This window comes from Jaculus jaculus, chromosome 6 (assembly GCF_020740685.1).
Source record: "Jaculus jaculus isolate mJacJac1 chromosome 6, mJacJac1.mat.Y.cur, whole genome shotgun sequence".
NCBI classification, from domain to species: Eukaryota; Metazoa; Chordata; class Mammalia; order Rodentia; family Dipodidae; genus Jaculus; species Jaculus jaculus.
The window spans coordinates 139,540,606-139,555,064 of record NC_059107.1 but is presented as its reverse complement, the minus strand read 5'-3'; the positions used below and the strand labels follow the sequence as shown (position 1 = coordinate 139,555,064).

The following is a 14,459-nucleotide window of genomic DNA, read 5'->3' as shown; positions in this document are numbered from 1 at the left end:
TATATGTTATGACAAATTTGATATGTTCTAATACAAGTATTGTAGATCAAATGCAGAAGCAAATATAGAATCCAGTTGTCTTCTAATAACATAGATTTTTATATTAAAAGATATAAAACTGAGTTTTTCTTACTCTTTTGTATGTATAGCATATATGGGGTGATATATGCAGGTGCATACCCATATATCACACATGCAGTAGCCAGAGAAGGTTGGTAGATTCCCTCCATGCCTCATCCACATTGTTTCATTGAGAGGGAATCTCGTTGATTCCAGAGCTTTCCATTTTCCCCAGTAGTTCTCCCATCTCTGCTCCCCACAGGATTAAGCATGTGTGTCCAGCTGTTTACATGAGCACTGAGGAATCCAGCTCGGGCTGTCTCAGCCCTCCTCAAGCCTTCATGATTGCATGGCAAGTGCTTTTACCCACTGGACCATCTCTTGAGCCCCTCGTTTTTGTGTTGGAAAAGAATTTTTCATAAAAATTATACATGCTAGTGAGTGATAAGTTTTTGGTTGTTACTGCTTTTCCTTTTGTTTTAGAGAAAAAGTCTCACTTTCATAGCCCACGTTGTCCTTAGACTTTATGATCCTCCTGAGTGCTGGGATTACAGGAGTGTATCACCACACATGACTTGTGAATAGTATTTTTAATTTAAATAATTATTTTTTCCCAGTAGTATGTGAATGGCAAATACTAATAATCTATATAAATGAAAAGCACTTGAGGCCCTCAATAGTTTTGAAAGGTATAAAATGAATATAACAACTAAAGAGTTTAGAAGTTAGCCCTGAAAGGGGCTTCTTTATGCCTGCCACCATGACTGTTTTTATTACATAAATTAACTGGTAGATATTTAACCATATTCCTTTAGTAACTGATTTTATGAGACTTGAAAATGTGCTCTTTTTGCTTCTAGGAAGTAAACTTGAACTGAAGGAATTCTTTATAGAGTACCTTGGAATTTTATGTAACACAGTTTTGAATATGAATTTAGTTTTTAAAGCCAATGCACTTTTCTATAATTAGCACTTATAATTTTTCATAAATTAGTCTAGTTTTGCTTTTGGAATGTTTAATAAATTCCATAAATATGTTTCAAATATTCATTACTTTGTTAGTAACATATAAAAAATTTATTGTTAATAAGTAATCTACTATGGCAGATGTGAGGGGGTGTGTGTGTGTGTCTTTATTTTTTTAGTCCTTAATTTTGTTTAAGTTTATTTGAGAGAGAGATAAAGTGAGAAAGAGGTAGATATAAATAAGGAGAGTGGACATGCAATAGTCTTTATCCACTGCAAATGAGCTCCAGATGCATACATTACCTTGTGCATCTAGCTTTATGTGGATACTAGGGAATGGAACCCAGGTCACTAGGCTTTGCAGGCAAATGCCTTAACCACTTATCCATCTCTCCAGCCCAGTGTTTGTCTTCTGTTCATTTAAATACTTTGCTATTTGCTTAAAAGGTAAATTTCTGGGCTGGAGAGATGGCTTAGCGGTTGAGCGCTTGCCTGTGAAGCCTAAGGACCCCGGTTTGAGTCTCGGTTCCCCAGGTCCCATGTTAGCCAGATGCACAAGGGGGCACATGCGTCTGGAGTTCCTTTGCAGAGGCTGGAAGCCCTGGCGTGCCCATTCTCTCTCTCTCCCTCTATCTGTCTTTCTCTCTGTGTCTGTCGCTCTCAAATAAATAAATAAATAAATAAATAAATAAATAAATAAATAAATAAATAAATAAAAGGTAAATTTCTATTTATATTTCCTTCCTTAAAAAGGAAATGAATGAGCCACATGTGTTTAAATGAGAAATTACAAGTTATTTCTATATGCTTACATACATTATACAATCACTTCTTAGACATCATTGATGGCGTTATTTCCTTAATTTTCCCTACTTCCCCCTCCTTCTCTCTTTCCCAAGCTACATTTACTGTTTTCTACCTTTAATCCAAAAATGAATGACAATGACACAGAAACCATGTTTGAACATTTGAAATGCAAAAGAACTGTCAAGAGCTATGAAAAGTAAGCTTTAATTTGGAAAAGCTCTGATTACCTTACATTTTTCTTCTAGCTTCAACAAAGCAAATAAGCAAATCTTATTTTCCACAGGATAGCAAGAAATTCTGACTAATTCACAGATTATACATTTGTGTCTGTTGCTTTAGTTCTTTATTGCTTTATTGGCTGTCATAGTGAATTTACTTGTGGCTTTAAGTAAAAAGGGTCATTTATTTAACTTTGAGTATTCTATAAGTTGTCTTTTCTTTCTTGTTTTTTTTTTTTTTTCTATTTTCCTTTGTGTTGCTGGGACTAAACTTTGTGTATGGTAAACAAACACTATCTAAGCTACATCCGCAGCCCCTGAAAATTGATCTTGGTTCTTCTGAAAATTCTACCCCTGTCTCGTGATCAATGAAATTCAGAGATTTAGGAATTCCAAATATAAAGACTTTTTATTAATGATAGAAAATGGCTTGTATACTACCATATCACATTTAGTTCATGGGAGGGATTGCTTCCTTCATTTCAATATTGAAATTCTGACTATAAATCAGAAGTCTGTTTAAACAAGCATCTTGGGGATGGGGAGATGACTCAGCAGTTAGAGGTGCTTGTTTGCAAAGCCTACCAGCCCAGGTTCAATTCCCCAGTACCCATGTAAAGCCAAACTCACAAAGTGGCATGTGTGTCTAGAGTTTGTTTGAAGCAGCAGTAGACCCTGGTGCACCCATTCATATGTTCTCTCTGTTTTAGTCTCTTTGTGTCCCCCTGCAAATAAATAAATTTAAAAAAAAAGTCAGGTGTGATGGTGCATGCCTTTAATCCCAGCACATGGGAGGCAGAGGTGGGAGGATTGCTGTGAGTTTGAGGACCACCTGGGACTACTGAGTGAGTTCCAGGTCAGCTTGGGCTAGAGTAATACCCTACCTGGAAAAACAAATTAAAAAAAAAAAAAATCTTCACAGGAACAGAAAAGTAAAGTGCTGAAGAAATTATAGCTGGAAATTTCTATAATAGTTTAAGTTATAGGATGGACAAATTGATACCCATATCATTTGCCTCCATATAACCCGTTCTTCATATCCGGAGAATAACCAACAAGCAGCCCTTCATCTTGCTCATTACCAAAACTTATAGAAAAAGTAATTTGTTGGATTTACCCTTACCAAGTTAAAATGCTAGAATAAAAATTGTAATTAAGGGCTGGAGAGATGGCTTAGCGGTTAAGCGCTTGCCTGAGAAGCCTAAGGACCCTAGTTCGAGGCTCAGTTCCCCAGGTCCCACGTTAGCCAGATGCACGAGGGGGCGCACGCGTCTGGAGTTCGTTTGCAGAGGCTGGAAGCCCTGGCGCGCCCATTCTCTCTCTCTCCCTCTATCTGTCTTTCTCTCTATGTCTGTCGCTCTCAAATAAATAAATAAAAATTAAAAAAAAAATTGTAATTAAAATAATGACAGCATTGTTCCAGTTAAAACCTACTAGCAATTGCATTAAACTAAGATAATATTGAATGCTACCTAATTTTTTAAATTTCTGTCTTTGTGATCTTATCCAATTTAATAAAGCATTGAATGACCTTTTAGTGACATTTTTTATTTTATGTTTTAATCAGATATATAAAGTTATACACTGCTTAAATGTCCTTGTTAACAGAAATAAAATACATGGTAAAAATAAGTTTATAAAGTCACTTCAGGTAATGAGAATACAGAGGATTAGGGGAAATAACTCTCATGCTAGTGACAAAGGGATGAAGTTGTGAGCTCCTGTCTTTCTTTCCGAATAAGCAGTGGAGTCCTCGTTAGGTTGACAAAGAATGCACATTTTAAGTTTAGATTAGCCCAGACACTATACCAGCTTAGTCTCTGGATATGGAAGTAACGAGTTTAATTACATAAGGATTTCCAGGCCCTGGCCTATGTACATTCAACAAATTTTGTAAAACTGGTTTTGAAGCTTTAAGAAGCCATCGAGTAGCCACCTCAGGCATCACTTTGAATGAAGTTATGGTGGGGATAGAGACTGAGAAACTTACTATGTTCTTAATCAATCTCCATATACTTATTGCTTTGTTCTCTTCTTTTGTGTTATATAAAGGACTAGCCAGAGCCAAATCAGTTCCCACAAAGACCTATTCAAATGAAGTGGTCACACTGTGGTATCGGCCACCTGACGTGCTTCTTGGTTCCTCAGAGTACTCAACACAGATTGACATGTGGTAAATATGTACAGATGTTATGAGCATTTGTAGTTTGGAAAGTAGCTGATAACAAGGAGCATGCCATGGGGTAAGGTTGGGGGTTGCGCCAGCGTGCAAATGGGTAAGGAAATAGCTGAGAGAGCCATAGGATATAAACATTGGTGTCAAGCCTGGCATGGTGGTGCACTGCCATTAATCCTAGCACTTGGGAGGAAGAAGTAGGAGGTGCGCTGTGAGTCCAAGGCCACCATGAAACTACATAGTGAATTCCAGGTCAGCCTGGGCTAGAGCAAGACTAAACCTTGAAGAAAACAAAAAAGAATCCTGGAATGGAAATGTAATAATCCAGATTTAAATACTAATTCTGCCACTTATCCCTGTATAACAACTTTCTTCAAATTATTGGGTTGTGCATTAATTTCCTCACTTAAGGAGGTAAAAATAGTAATGGTAAAAATAGTAATGGTTCTATAAAAGTAAATGAGGTAAAACATAAAAAAGCCATAAAAGACAAGAGCATCTGACACCGTAATTAAAAATATTTTCATCATTATTTAATGTCTAAAATCTACCTGTGTCAGGTTGCTCAAAACTAGTCAAAGTATTATAGACTTCTTTCTCACACATGGTCTTGGTCATGGCTCTCCTATACCTAGGCAGCTTGTTCCCAGCATGTTCGTTACCTATGTTTCCTTCATCTGATACTTGAGGATTTTTATAAACATGTGTACACTACTGTTTTCATGAACTCAGCCTGCTTTTCAGTGCATATATTTCCTTTTAGCCAAATGGCCTGCTTTTCTCCACTTCAGAAATAGCCTGGGCTCTCCCACGAGCTCTGCTCTTAGTCATTACACCCCCCTCTTCAGTTGGTTTTCCTCTTTTCTGTTTCACCCCTGGTGCACATTGTAGCTGACAAGAAAATTTGATCTGATAATAACTGAAGCACTTGGAGTGTAACATGCACAATGATAGTTAGCATTCAGCACTAGATATAGTGTTATTCTGTAAAGATTATGCAGAGGAGAGCTAGACACCGTAAGTGAAAAAAAATGGATTAGGAATATGGAAGTTTCAGTAAATTTTAGTAAATTAGTTGCCTTTCAGAATACCTCTGTAGACTGCCAACAGGCCTGCCATGGCTCAGGGAAGTTGTGGAAGAGGGAACAGAAAAGACTGTATGAGCCACAGAGTGGGTAGGAATACCCTGAGGTATGCATGGTTCTTCACCACCCCATAGGGACTGAATGAGACCTTCATGACCCCAGTGAGCATAATCCTACTGAGGAGGACCCCCAGGGTAACAGGAGTTGGGGTGAGGGGACGATAGTATATAACCTGTTATAACTTATATAATATAAAATATTTTAAAAAGCTCTATAGGAACTTTTCTTTCAAGCTAGAATCTTAAGAAAAAATCTCATGTGTTTCCTTATATATAAATAGATTGATTTTTCTTTTTTCTCTGTGATATATTTTAAAGGGGAGTTGGTTGTATTTTCTTTGAAATGGCTTCTGGAAGACCCCTGTTTCCAGGATCAACTGTAGAAGATGAATTGCACTTAATTTTTCGACTACTAGGTAAATAGAAGAAATCTTTTCCCAGTGATTTGTACATACAGTTAACCTAGTTAGGTTGACTATGTAAAACATGTGCAGATGTTACTAATAGGAACTACACTTTGCTAAATTGTTACAAAGATAGATCTTTCTCGGTAACTGCTTTTCATTTAGAATTTCATCTTTGCTATAAAGATTTTATGAGACAAGTGGGAAATGTTAATGAAAATAGCCTTCCACATATGACTGAGGAATATTTCTGGCTTGGGTGGTGTCATATGGACAGAGAAAGAGAAGCATCATCTTATTAATGGCATCAGAAATTCCTATGTGTGGTCTACCATTTTAGTTTCAGTTGAAGAAGTTAATTCATTAATAAAATTAAGTTCTCTAAGACATCTTAGTTCTGCCTACTTACATATTGGTATACATATATAATTTATATACTTTATTTTGTATGTATTTGTAAATACGTAATTTTTCTAATTCAGGAACTCCATCTCAGGAAACATGGCCAAGTGTTTCTTCAAATGATGAATTCAAGAATTACAACTTTCCAAAATATAAGGCACAACCTCTAATTAATCATGCACCCAGGTATTTTTGTCTTAAGTAAAAAGGGGGAAAACCGTGATTCATTAGAATCTTTGAAGTACTTGTGGAACAAAGGTTCAGGACAAATAGATAATGTAATTCTCAAATAGTTTGTTATGTAAGTTAATTAAAATTATTTATTCCTTTGTCATGTTAACTTAATAATTTAGTGGCCAAAATAGTCACTGACATGTGTAAGTAGAATTGACAGTAAATAAATGAAAATAGAATGTACATAAAAGAATTAAGAGAAGTTGTTGTAGATAGATCATTTTCCCAAAATGAAGCCATTCAACACCAGTAAAACCATGATAAAATTTCTGTTTTCCTTCTACAGAATCGCTCTTTCAATTAATAACAGGAACCAAAATGTTAAAAGTAAAATTATTACTCAGGCACAAGATGATCCATCCATATTTTGGCCAGTGTTACTGACATAATTTGTATTTGAATACAAACTCTTACTGACCCCTCTATAAAATATAGTGCACTAAATGTCACTAATTCAGTTAAAATTTCTTTCCACACCACTCCCCGTTATGAATGCAACACTCCCATTAAAATTTGAGTTAAAATATTTTATTTGTGAGATATGTTGTCTGTAATAGGTAACAATAAGTAGTAAATAACCCTTTTGATTTATGACATAGCTCACTTGATCTAGTTCCATTTATTCGCAAGCTAGAGAAGAAAGAGCAGAAAAGATCTGGTATCAAAAATATTTATTTAAGGGCTGGAAAGGTAGCTTAGCAGTTAAGCGCTTGCCTGTGAAGCCTAATGACCCTGGTTTGAGGCTCAATTCCCCAGGACCCACATAAGCCAGATGCACCAGGTGGCGCTTACATCTAGAGTTTGTTTGCAGTGGCTGGAGGTCCTGGTGTGCTCATTCATTCTCTCTCTCCCTCTATGTCTCTCTTTCTCTCTTTGTCACTCTCAAATAAATAAAAATAAACAAAATTTAAAAATATGTACTTGAGAGAAAGGGAGAGAGAATGAGCACTCCAGGTCCTTTTAATCCTGCAAAGAAACTACAGGCACATGCACCACTTTGTATATCTGACTTTACTTGGATTCTGGGGAATTAAACCTGGGCCAGTATGCTTTGCAAGCATGCACCTTTAACTGCTGAGCCATCTGTCTCCCTAGCCCCTGAATTGATGTTCTTCTTGTTACTATTGCAACTAATATTTCAATTATGCTTTTGTGGGAAGGATGATGATAATGTGAAGCCATTTGTGTATATATTTTGTTTGTAGCCCAGGCTGATGTCAAACTTGATATGTAGCTGAGGATGACCTTGAACTCCTGATCCTATTGCCTCCATATTCCAAGGGCTAGGATTACATGTGTGCATCACTGTGCCAGGCTCTGAGCTAGGTGTTTTTTGTGTAGCTCTCCAAGGTAACTACTGTTTTTGTCATGTGTATGCTATATGTTCATTGAGAAGGTTGATGCTATTTGAAGCAGACTCTCCATGACTAGTACCTAGCTCGCCTGTGCCCAAGGATCTCTGGACATGTGGCAGATGACAAAGTAAAGAGGACTACAAGTTTGTAAAATGTTTTTGCTGTAGTATTTATAGTCTCCACTGGCATCATCCAGGAGAAAGTTTCTTATTCATAATTGTATTTTTGCCATGAGAGGCAGTGCAAGGTAGAACCTGTGATTTCTGATCAAGAGACTGACTGTCCAGACTAGGCATGGTGGTGCACTCCTGTAATCCTTGTCTCAAAAACTGAGAGAAGGAGGAAGAGAGAGAACCTGAGAAATACCCCATCAAAATAATTACTGGAGTCAGGAAGATGGTTCAGTGGTTAAAGGTGCTTCCTTGCAAAGCCTACTGGCCCAGGTTCTATTCCCCAATATGCATGTAAAGCCAGATGCACAAAGTGGTACATGGATCTGGAGTTCATTCTCAGTGGTCAGAGGCCCTGGCATGCTCACCCCCCCCTCCACACACCCACTCATATTCTCTCTCTCTCAAATAAATAAATAAAATTCCTAACTGTACTACCTCCAGGCAAGTCTATTTTATTACAATAACTAGCTTTTCTTATTGATTATATTGTTGGATTTGTATCCCTTATAACTGGAGTTTTAGGAAGTTATTATGGCACACTAAAAATGATCTTAATATTTAATATTTGATAGTACTCATTAATGAACAGATTATTCTGTAAAATTGTGTTAATGGTTTATCTGTTTTTCTTAAACCATAATAACACATGTGAGGTCACTTAGATGATAGGCCAGTGATGTTCTTACTGCTTGACTGCATTGGAACATGTGAAAACTGATGAGTGTTACACTTTCCTTGTAATAAAGGTTACCTTACTTTGGGATAGAAAGCTCACTAAAAGAAGTTTATAGCTTTAATATTGTTTTCTTGAATATTGAAAATTTGAATTGCAGCCAAGTTATTTATGGTTTGTTCTCAAGCAAATGGCAAGATAAGTCTTTTACGGTTAAAACATGTTTGAGTCTATTTGAAAGCAGCAAGAGTGGCTATTTTAGGACCCTTAAATTTAGCAAGGGAAAATATTTATTTGAGAAGTTCTTATCAGTTAAAAGTATAAATGGTCACGTGTTTTTTTTTTAATTTCTAGGTTAGACTCTGAAGGAATTGAGTTGATAACAAAATTTCTTCAGGTAAGTAACATTTTATTTCATAATTAAATGGATAGGTGGCATCAGTTCCTTGCATAAAATGGAATTAGTAACACCTCCCTCATACTACTAATGACAATAAGATTATTTATGTTAAATTCTAGAATGCTTCAGGCAATGCAAGATCATTTTCTCTGCAACTCATGTTCTCTTACGTTCTCTTTTTCCTTATACTTACTTCCTTACAGGATGCTGAACCTCCAAATGCCACTTATAATTTCCTCCACAGCAGGAAGAAGAGGGAGGATAAGGGTGGTACCAGCCACATTAAACTTCTCATATCTTGAAAGCAAAGGCTTTCTCACAGAAACCTCTCCAAGGCTTCTTCCCAAGTCTTACTGGCCAGAATATTAATTGTGTGAGAGGCTGGGAATTGGGGAGCAAGCTTGTAATAATTCGCCTTAACTGACAACTGTCAGGATTCATAATCCATCTGTTGGAGGAGAAAACATGGACACCTTGAACAAATCTAGGTTGTGCCATTAAGGAGAAAGGGGCAGTGGGCCTGGGAGAGGTAACTAAAAATGTCTGGTATAAAGGCACTGTGTTTATTTCCATCAGAACTTTGGTGTTCACAGAGAAAAGTAACATCAAAGGTTGAATATTTTCATTTCTCATCACTTTGTAGAAAACACAGAGATTCTAAATTTTCACTGAAAATTCAAATATATTTGGGAAAGGTGGAACTGAGATATAATTATTTCTACAATTTGAGTGTATCAGGAGTATTCCAAATTGATGCTAGAAAAATAATCATATTAATTAATCACAATTTAAAAAATTTAGTCTATTCATTAATTTTCCTTTCCTCAGCTATTTGCAGTAAAATGAAAAAATTAATGAAGCAATTCTTTGTCTTTTCACAGTATGAATCTAAGAAAAGGGTTTCAGCAGAAGAAGCCATGAAACATGTATACTTTCGCAGTCTGGGACCAAGAATACATGCTTTACCAGAAAGTAAGAGAAATTCTAAAGTGTTTTTTCTCCCTTTTATTTTCATTTGTTTAAGGTTAAAGACAAATAGACTAAGTTAAGGAAGATGATTATTGATTGTTTTAAAAAATACTTTATTTATTAGGGAGAGAAAGTATGGGCATGCCAGCATGCCAGGGACTTTTGCCACTGCAAATGAATTCCAGATACATGTTCCATTTGGTGCATTAGACTTTACATCAGCATTAGGGATTTGATCCCAGGACATCAGGCTTTGCAAAGAAGCATCTTTAACCACTAAGCCATCTCTCTAGCCTATCACTGATTTTTTACATCTAAAATTTTAGTCTTCCTTTTTTTTGTAATTGGATAATTTCAAGGAACATATATGTATTATTTTTCCATTTTGTTTCTCATAACATTGAGGATATTGCCTCTCCTTTCTAGGAAAAGAGTGACACTTGGTTATGGGCCATTAATTTTACTGGATTTAAGTTGGGATATGCCATCTGATAATGTTCCCCTGTGGCCCAATCTTGCTTCCAGTTCAGGGTTAGAAGTGGATTTCTATAATGATTAGTGAAGTCAAATCAAAATATAAGGTGGTTTGCTCAGAAATTACATTTCCCACCTGAGAAATAAAGGTGTTTTTTCTTTCTTGTGGACATTCTGACTTTACTGTCTAAAACAGTGGCTAAATCTATCATCAAATTCAAGAAAATAGCAGATTTCCCATGCCAAGATAATAATGGCTTATTTTCATTTTAAGTTGCCCCAGTGTTTTACTTCAAATGAAGTAACTAGGAAACTAGATGAGTCTGTGAGGACTCCCTGTGCAAAGCTTTCATTAGCTTTTCACTCTCTTTTACTGGGTGGTACTCACTAGTTGAGTTTTGGGTTGCAGTCAGTAACAAAGCTGATCAGAATAAAAAACATCCTCCTTAACATAATCTGTGATAGAGATTGGAAATGAATGGCAATATAGTTTTATTTCCTCGTCTTTTTTTTTAATTTAAATTATTTATTTATTTATTTGAGAGTGACAGACACAGAGAGAAAGACAGAGGGGGAGAGAGAGAATGGGCGCACCAGGGCTTCCAGCCTCTGCAAACGAACTCCAGACGCGTGCGCCCCCTTGTGCATCTGGCTAACGTGGAACCTGGGGAACCGAGCCTCGAACCGGGGTCCTTAGGCTTCACAGGCAAGCGCTTAACTGCTAAGCCATCTCTCCAGCCCAACAGTATCTTTTTTTGTTTGTTTGTTTTTGTTTTTGTTTTTTGAGGTTGAGTCTCACTCTAGCCCAGGCTGACCTGGAATTCACTATGTAGTCTCAAGGTGGCCTCGAACTCACGGCAATCCTCCTACCTCTGCCTCCCAGTGGGATTAAAGGCGTGCGCCACCACACCCGGCTCTTTCCTTGTCTTTTTTGAGACAGTATCTTGCTGTGTAGTCCTGGCTTTTCTGGAACTCTCTGTGGGACAAGTCTCTGAATTTGAGACAATACTTCTTGGCCCTGTCTCCCAGTACTGGGATTTACACCATACTTAATGATTTTTGCTGTTTGTTTTTTTAAAGACAGTATTGGCTTTAAAAAATATTAAAAATATTTTATTTTGTTTATTTGAGAAAGAAAGAGATTCAGGGCCTTCAGCCACTGTACACAAACTCCAGATGTATGCACCACCTTGTACATCTAGCTTACAGGGATCCTAGGGCCTCAAACCTGGGTCCTTTGGCTTTGCAAGCAAGCACCTTAACTGCTAAACCATCTCTCCAGCTCTAAAGACAGTCTTTACGTTTCATTACTAATCCACGCTTCAGTTTGAGGTAGGTAGTTTCAGTTGTACAAACCTGTTCCCAGTATTTTATCTTCATCTCAAGACAGTTTTGAGAGCCTAGCATATTTGTCATAAAGTGACAGGTAAAGGACAGACAGCTATAATAAGACCCTAGAAATGCCCTACTAAGTCTTGAGGCTATGTATATTTTGTCAGAATTTAAAGCAGAGTTGGAGGAGAAAGGTTCTGGGTGGTATTACTTAATTTGCTTTCCTCTTCAAAACACTGGGGGAAAAAAGGAAGTCTTCCAGCCGGCCATCTTGTAAATGTAAAGTAAGTGTTTTATGTTGAATCAGTATGTGCTTTTTAAAATGTTTTTTGTATAGTGGATTTATATTTATTAATTATGTTAGACTTTCATGTAATAATTTTTGTCTGTGCATTTTAGGCGTCTCAATATTCAGTTTGAAAGAGATTCAGTTGCAAAAGGACCCGGGTTTTCGAAATTCTTCTTATCCAGAGACAGGTGTGTTTGTCATAAACCATTTCACATGTCAATCATGAATTTTTGTGTGGACCCAAGCTTTTGGTTTATAAGTTAATCAGTAAAATTATTGATGTATAAACCAATGTATAGTACATTCCAAAACTGTGTGTGTTTAGCATTGCACGTACTCACTTTTCTGTATGATATGGGCAGCTCAGTAAATCTTCAGAGAGAAATCTGACTCAGTCAAGTCAGAGATCCTGAAAGCTGCAGATGGCACAGAGACCTTTTACAAGTGACCTGGCTTGATCACTGCACACGCCATCCCTGGTGCCTGAGGCAGAAGACACACCTTGTGCTTCCTTAGTCATCAGGTTCATCGCTTCGAAGCATAGAAGCTGTAGACTGACCCCATCAACCAGAGGGTCATTTAAGACAGTGTGATCACTCTCACCGTGGAACATTAGCTTTTGCTGGTGGGAACGTTAGCTTCCTAGAGTCGCCAGATACTGTATGTAGGATAAAACTGAACCTTGAACTGCCTCATAAAATGACTTTATATTTTAGGACATGTGAAGAACAGAAGACAGAGCATGCTCTTTTAAGTCTGATAACATGGTTTCAAGCCCAGCCCCCAGCCTTTCTTACCAATCAAGGACTCAAATCTGAAGGCAATTATTTCTTTTGGTGGACTTGGAATCTCCGTTTGTCTACACTGTCCTCTTCACAGTGGAGTCTTTTTATTTCAGACTACAGATTGTTTTTATATTTGTTGTCACAGTGTGACAATTTTTTGTACAGTTGGTTTTAAGGTCTTCTCTGCCAGTAGAGCCATTAGGTTACAGCTTTCGATGTAACTGTAGCTGCAATTTTTGTGCAGGACTGAGAAACACAGTGCATTATTTATTGCGGAATCATTGCTGCTAAATAACTACTGTCTGTTTATTTAACATAACAGTTGAATGCCTAAAGAAGTTGCAGTGGCTTTATTTGATGTGAACGCATCTGTTCTCCTCACAATTTGTTTTACTGCTGCATTTTTTGTTCGTTTGTTTTTAAAATTAAACTGCAGTGTTTCCTGGAATGTATATTTAGCTTTGCTTAACAGTAAAATAAGTGAGCCATCTTGAACACTCTAAGTTCATGCTACATATAATTTCTTATTGAACATTGGCAAATAGAGTAGCTAAGCTACTGATAAGCACATGATGCCTAGGAAAGCATGTGATGCAAAAGTTGATTCAGGCAAGTGAATATCTGACACATTGTGGGTTCTCACATTAGACACCGATAAATTAAAACATGAAAATTATTTATTTTCTTTATTCCTCCTTTTAGAAATGTGTATTATATATTACTGGATATTTGTATGCTAATTCACTTAATTAACTATCTTACATTGTGCTTTAATTTAGTTAAAATTTAACAATTAAGTCCATTCAGACATGAAAGGTCTTCTTTGTTTTAAACACACATGTATTTTACTAGAAAAGATGATACTTCATTGGGAAATCGTTTATTTCATCTGGGGGCTTTGTGTGTTTCAATAAATTTCACTTGGAATCATCTGAAAGCTATACTATGAAATGAGCCATGATAAATTACAAATGAGAGAAATGAGAACTTAGAGCATTGCTTTAAAGCTTTTGTAGGTATTACCTGTTTTTCAGAGATATTATTTCAGTTAAGCATCTCCTTGAACATCATAAACACTTTGGTGTTGTTAACAGTGTTTTAAGCATTTGTGTTCATTTAAAAATACTATTGTTTAGTGCATCTTACAAATTATAAATATTAATTGGTATATTTTGAAATGGTTGTGTAAATTTTTGCCTTATCATGAAAGTAGTCATAACTTAATTTTGTTTCCTGCCATTCACTGTAAAACATTCAGGGGTCCTACCATTTCTCTTCAGGAAATCTTGTAGTTTTTATTGTTATTTAACAGTATTAAGTGAGTTTTGTATATTTCATTTTAACTTTATTTGTGAATAGTGATTGTGGCATGTTTCAGGGTGTTATTTTAATATTTCAAGATACTGAAATTTTAATTTTTTAAAAAAATTCTGGAAGCAGATTCATGTGTAATGGTGAATATTGGACCACTACTGCTTTTCACATTTGTAAATTGGTTTTATGTTAAACCCTGAATCCTAACAAACTGCTGTTATTTCTAACTGACAGACATGTATTAATATTGTACCTTGAAGGTTATAAATATTATGTGAAAATTC

The 14,459-nt window shown here is 36.4% G+C and overlaps 1 protein-coding gene across 4 annotated transcripts in view; it reads left to right on the top strand.

The window, feature by feature from the left end:
- Cdk17 (cyclin dependent kinase 17) overlaps window positions 1-14,459 on the top strand; it is a 99,845-nt gene extending 85,386 nt beyond the window's left edge. For 2 of the 4 annotated variants that reach the window (XM_045152857.1, XM_045152859.1), the window contains 6 exons: window positions 4,104-4,224; window positions 5,690-5,787; window positions 6,258-6,363; window positions 8,967-9,009; window positions 9,894-9,984; window positions 12,187-14,459. In XM_045152857.1, coding sequence (XP_045008792.1) covers window positions 4,104-4,224; window positions 5,690-5,787; window positions 6,258-6,363; window positions 8,967-9,009; window positions 9,894-9,984; window positions 12,187-12,302 — 575 coding nt within the window. In that variant the 3' untranslated portion in view covers window positions 12,303-14,459. The remainder of the gene's footprint in view (window positions 1-4,103; window positions 4,225-5,689; window positions 5,788-6,257; window positions 6,364-8,966; window positions 9,010-9,893; window positions 9,985-12,186) is intronic. The other 2 variants (XM_045152858.1, XM_004650197.3) reach the window with 2 other exon arrangements.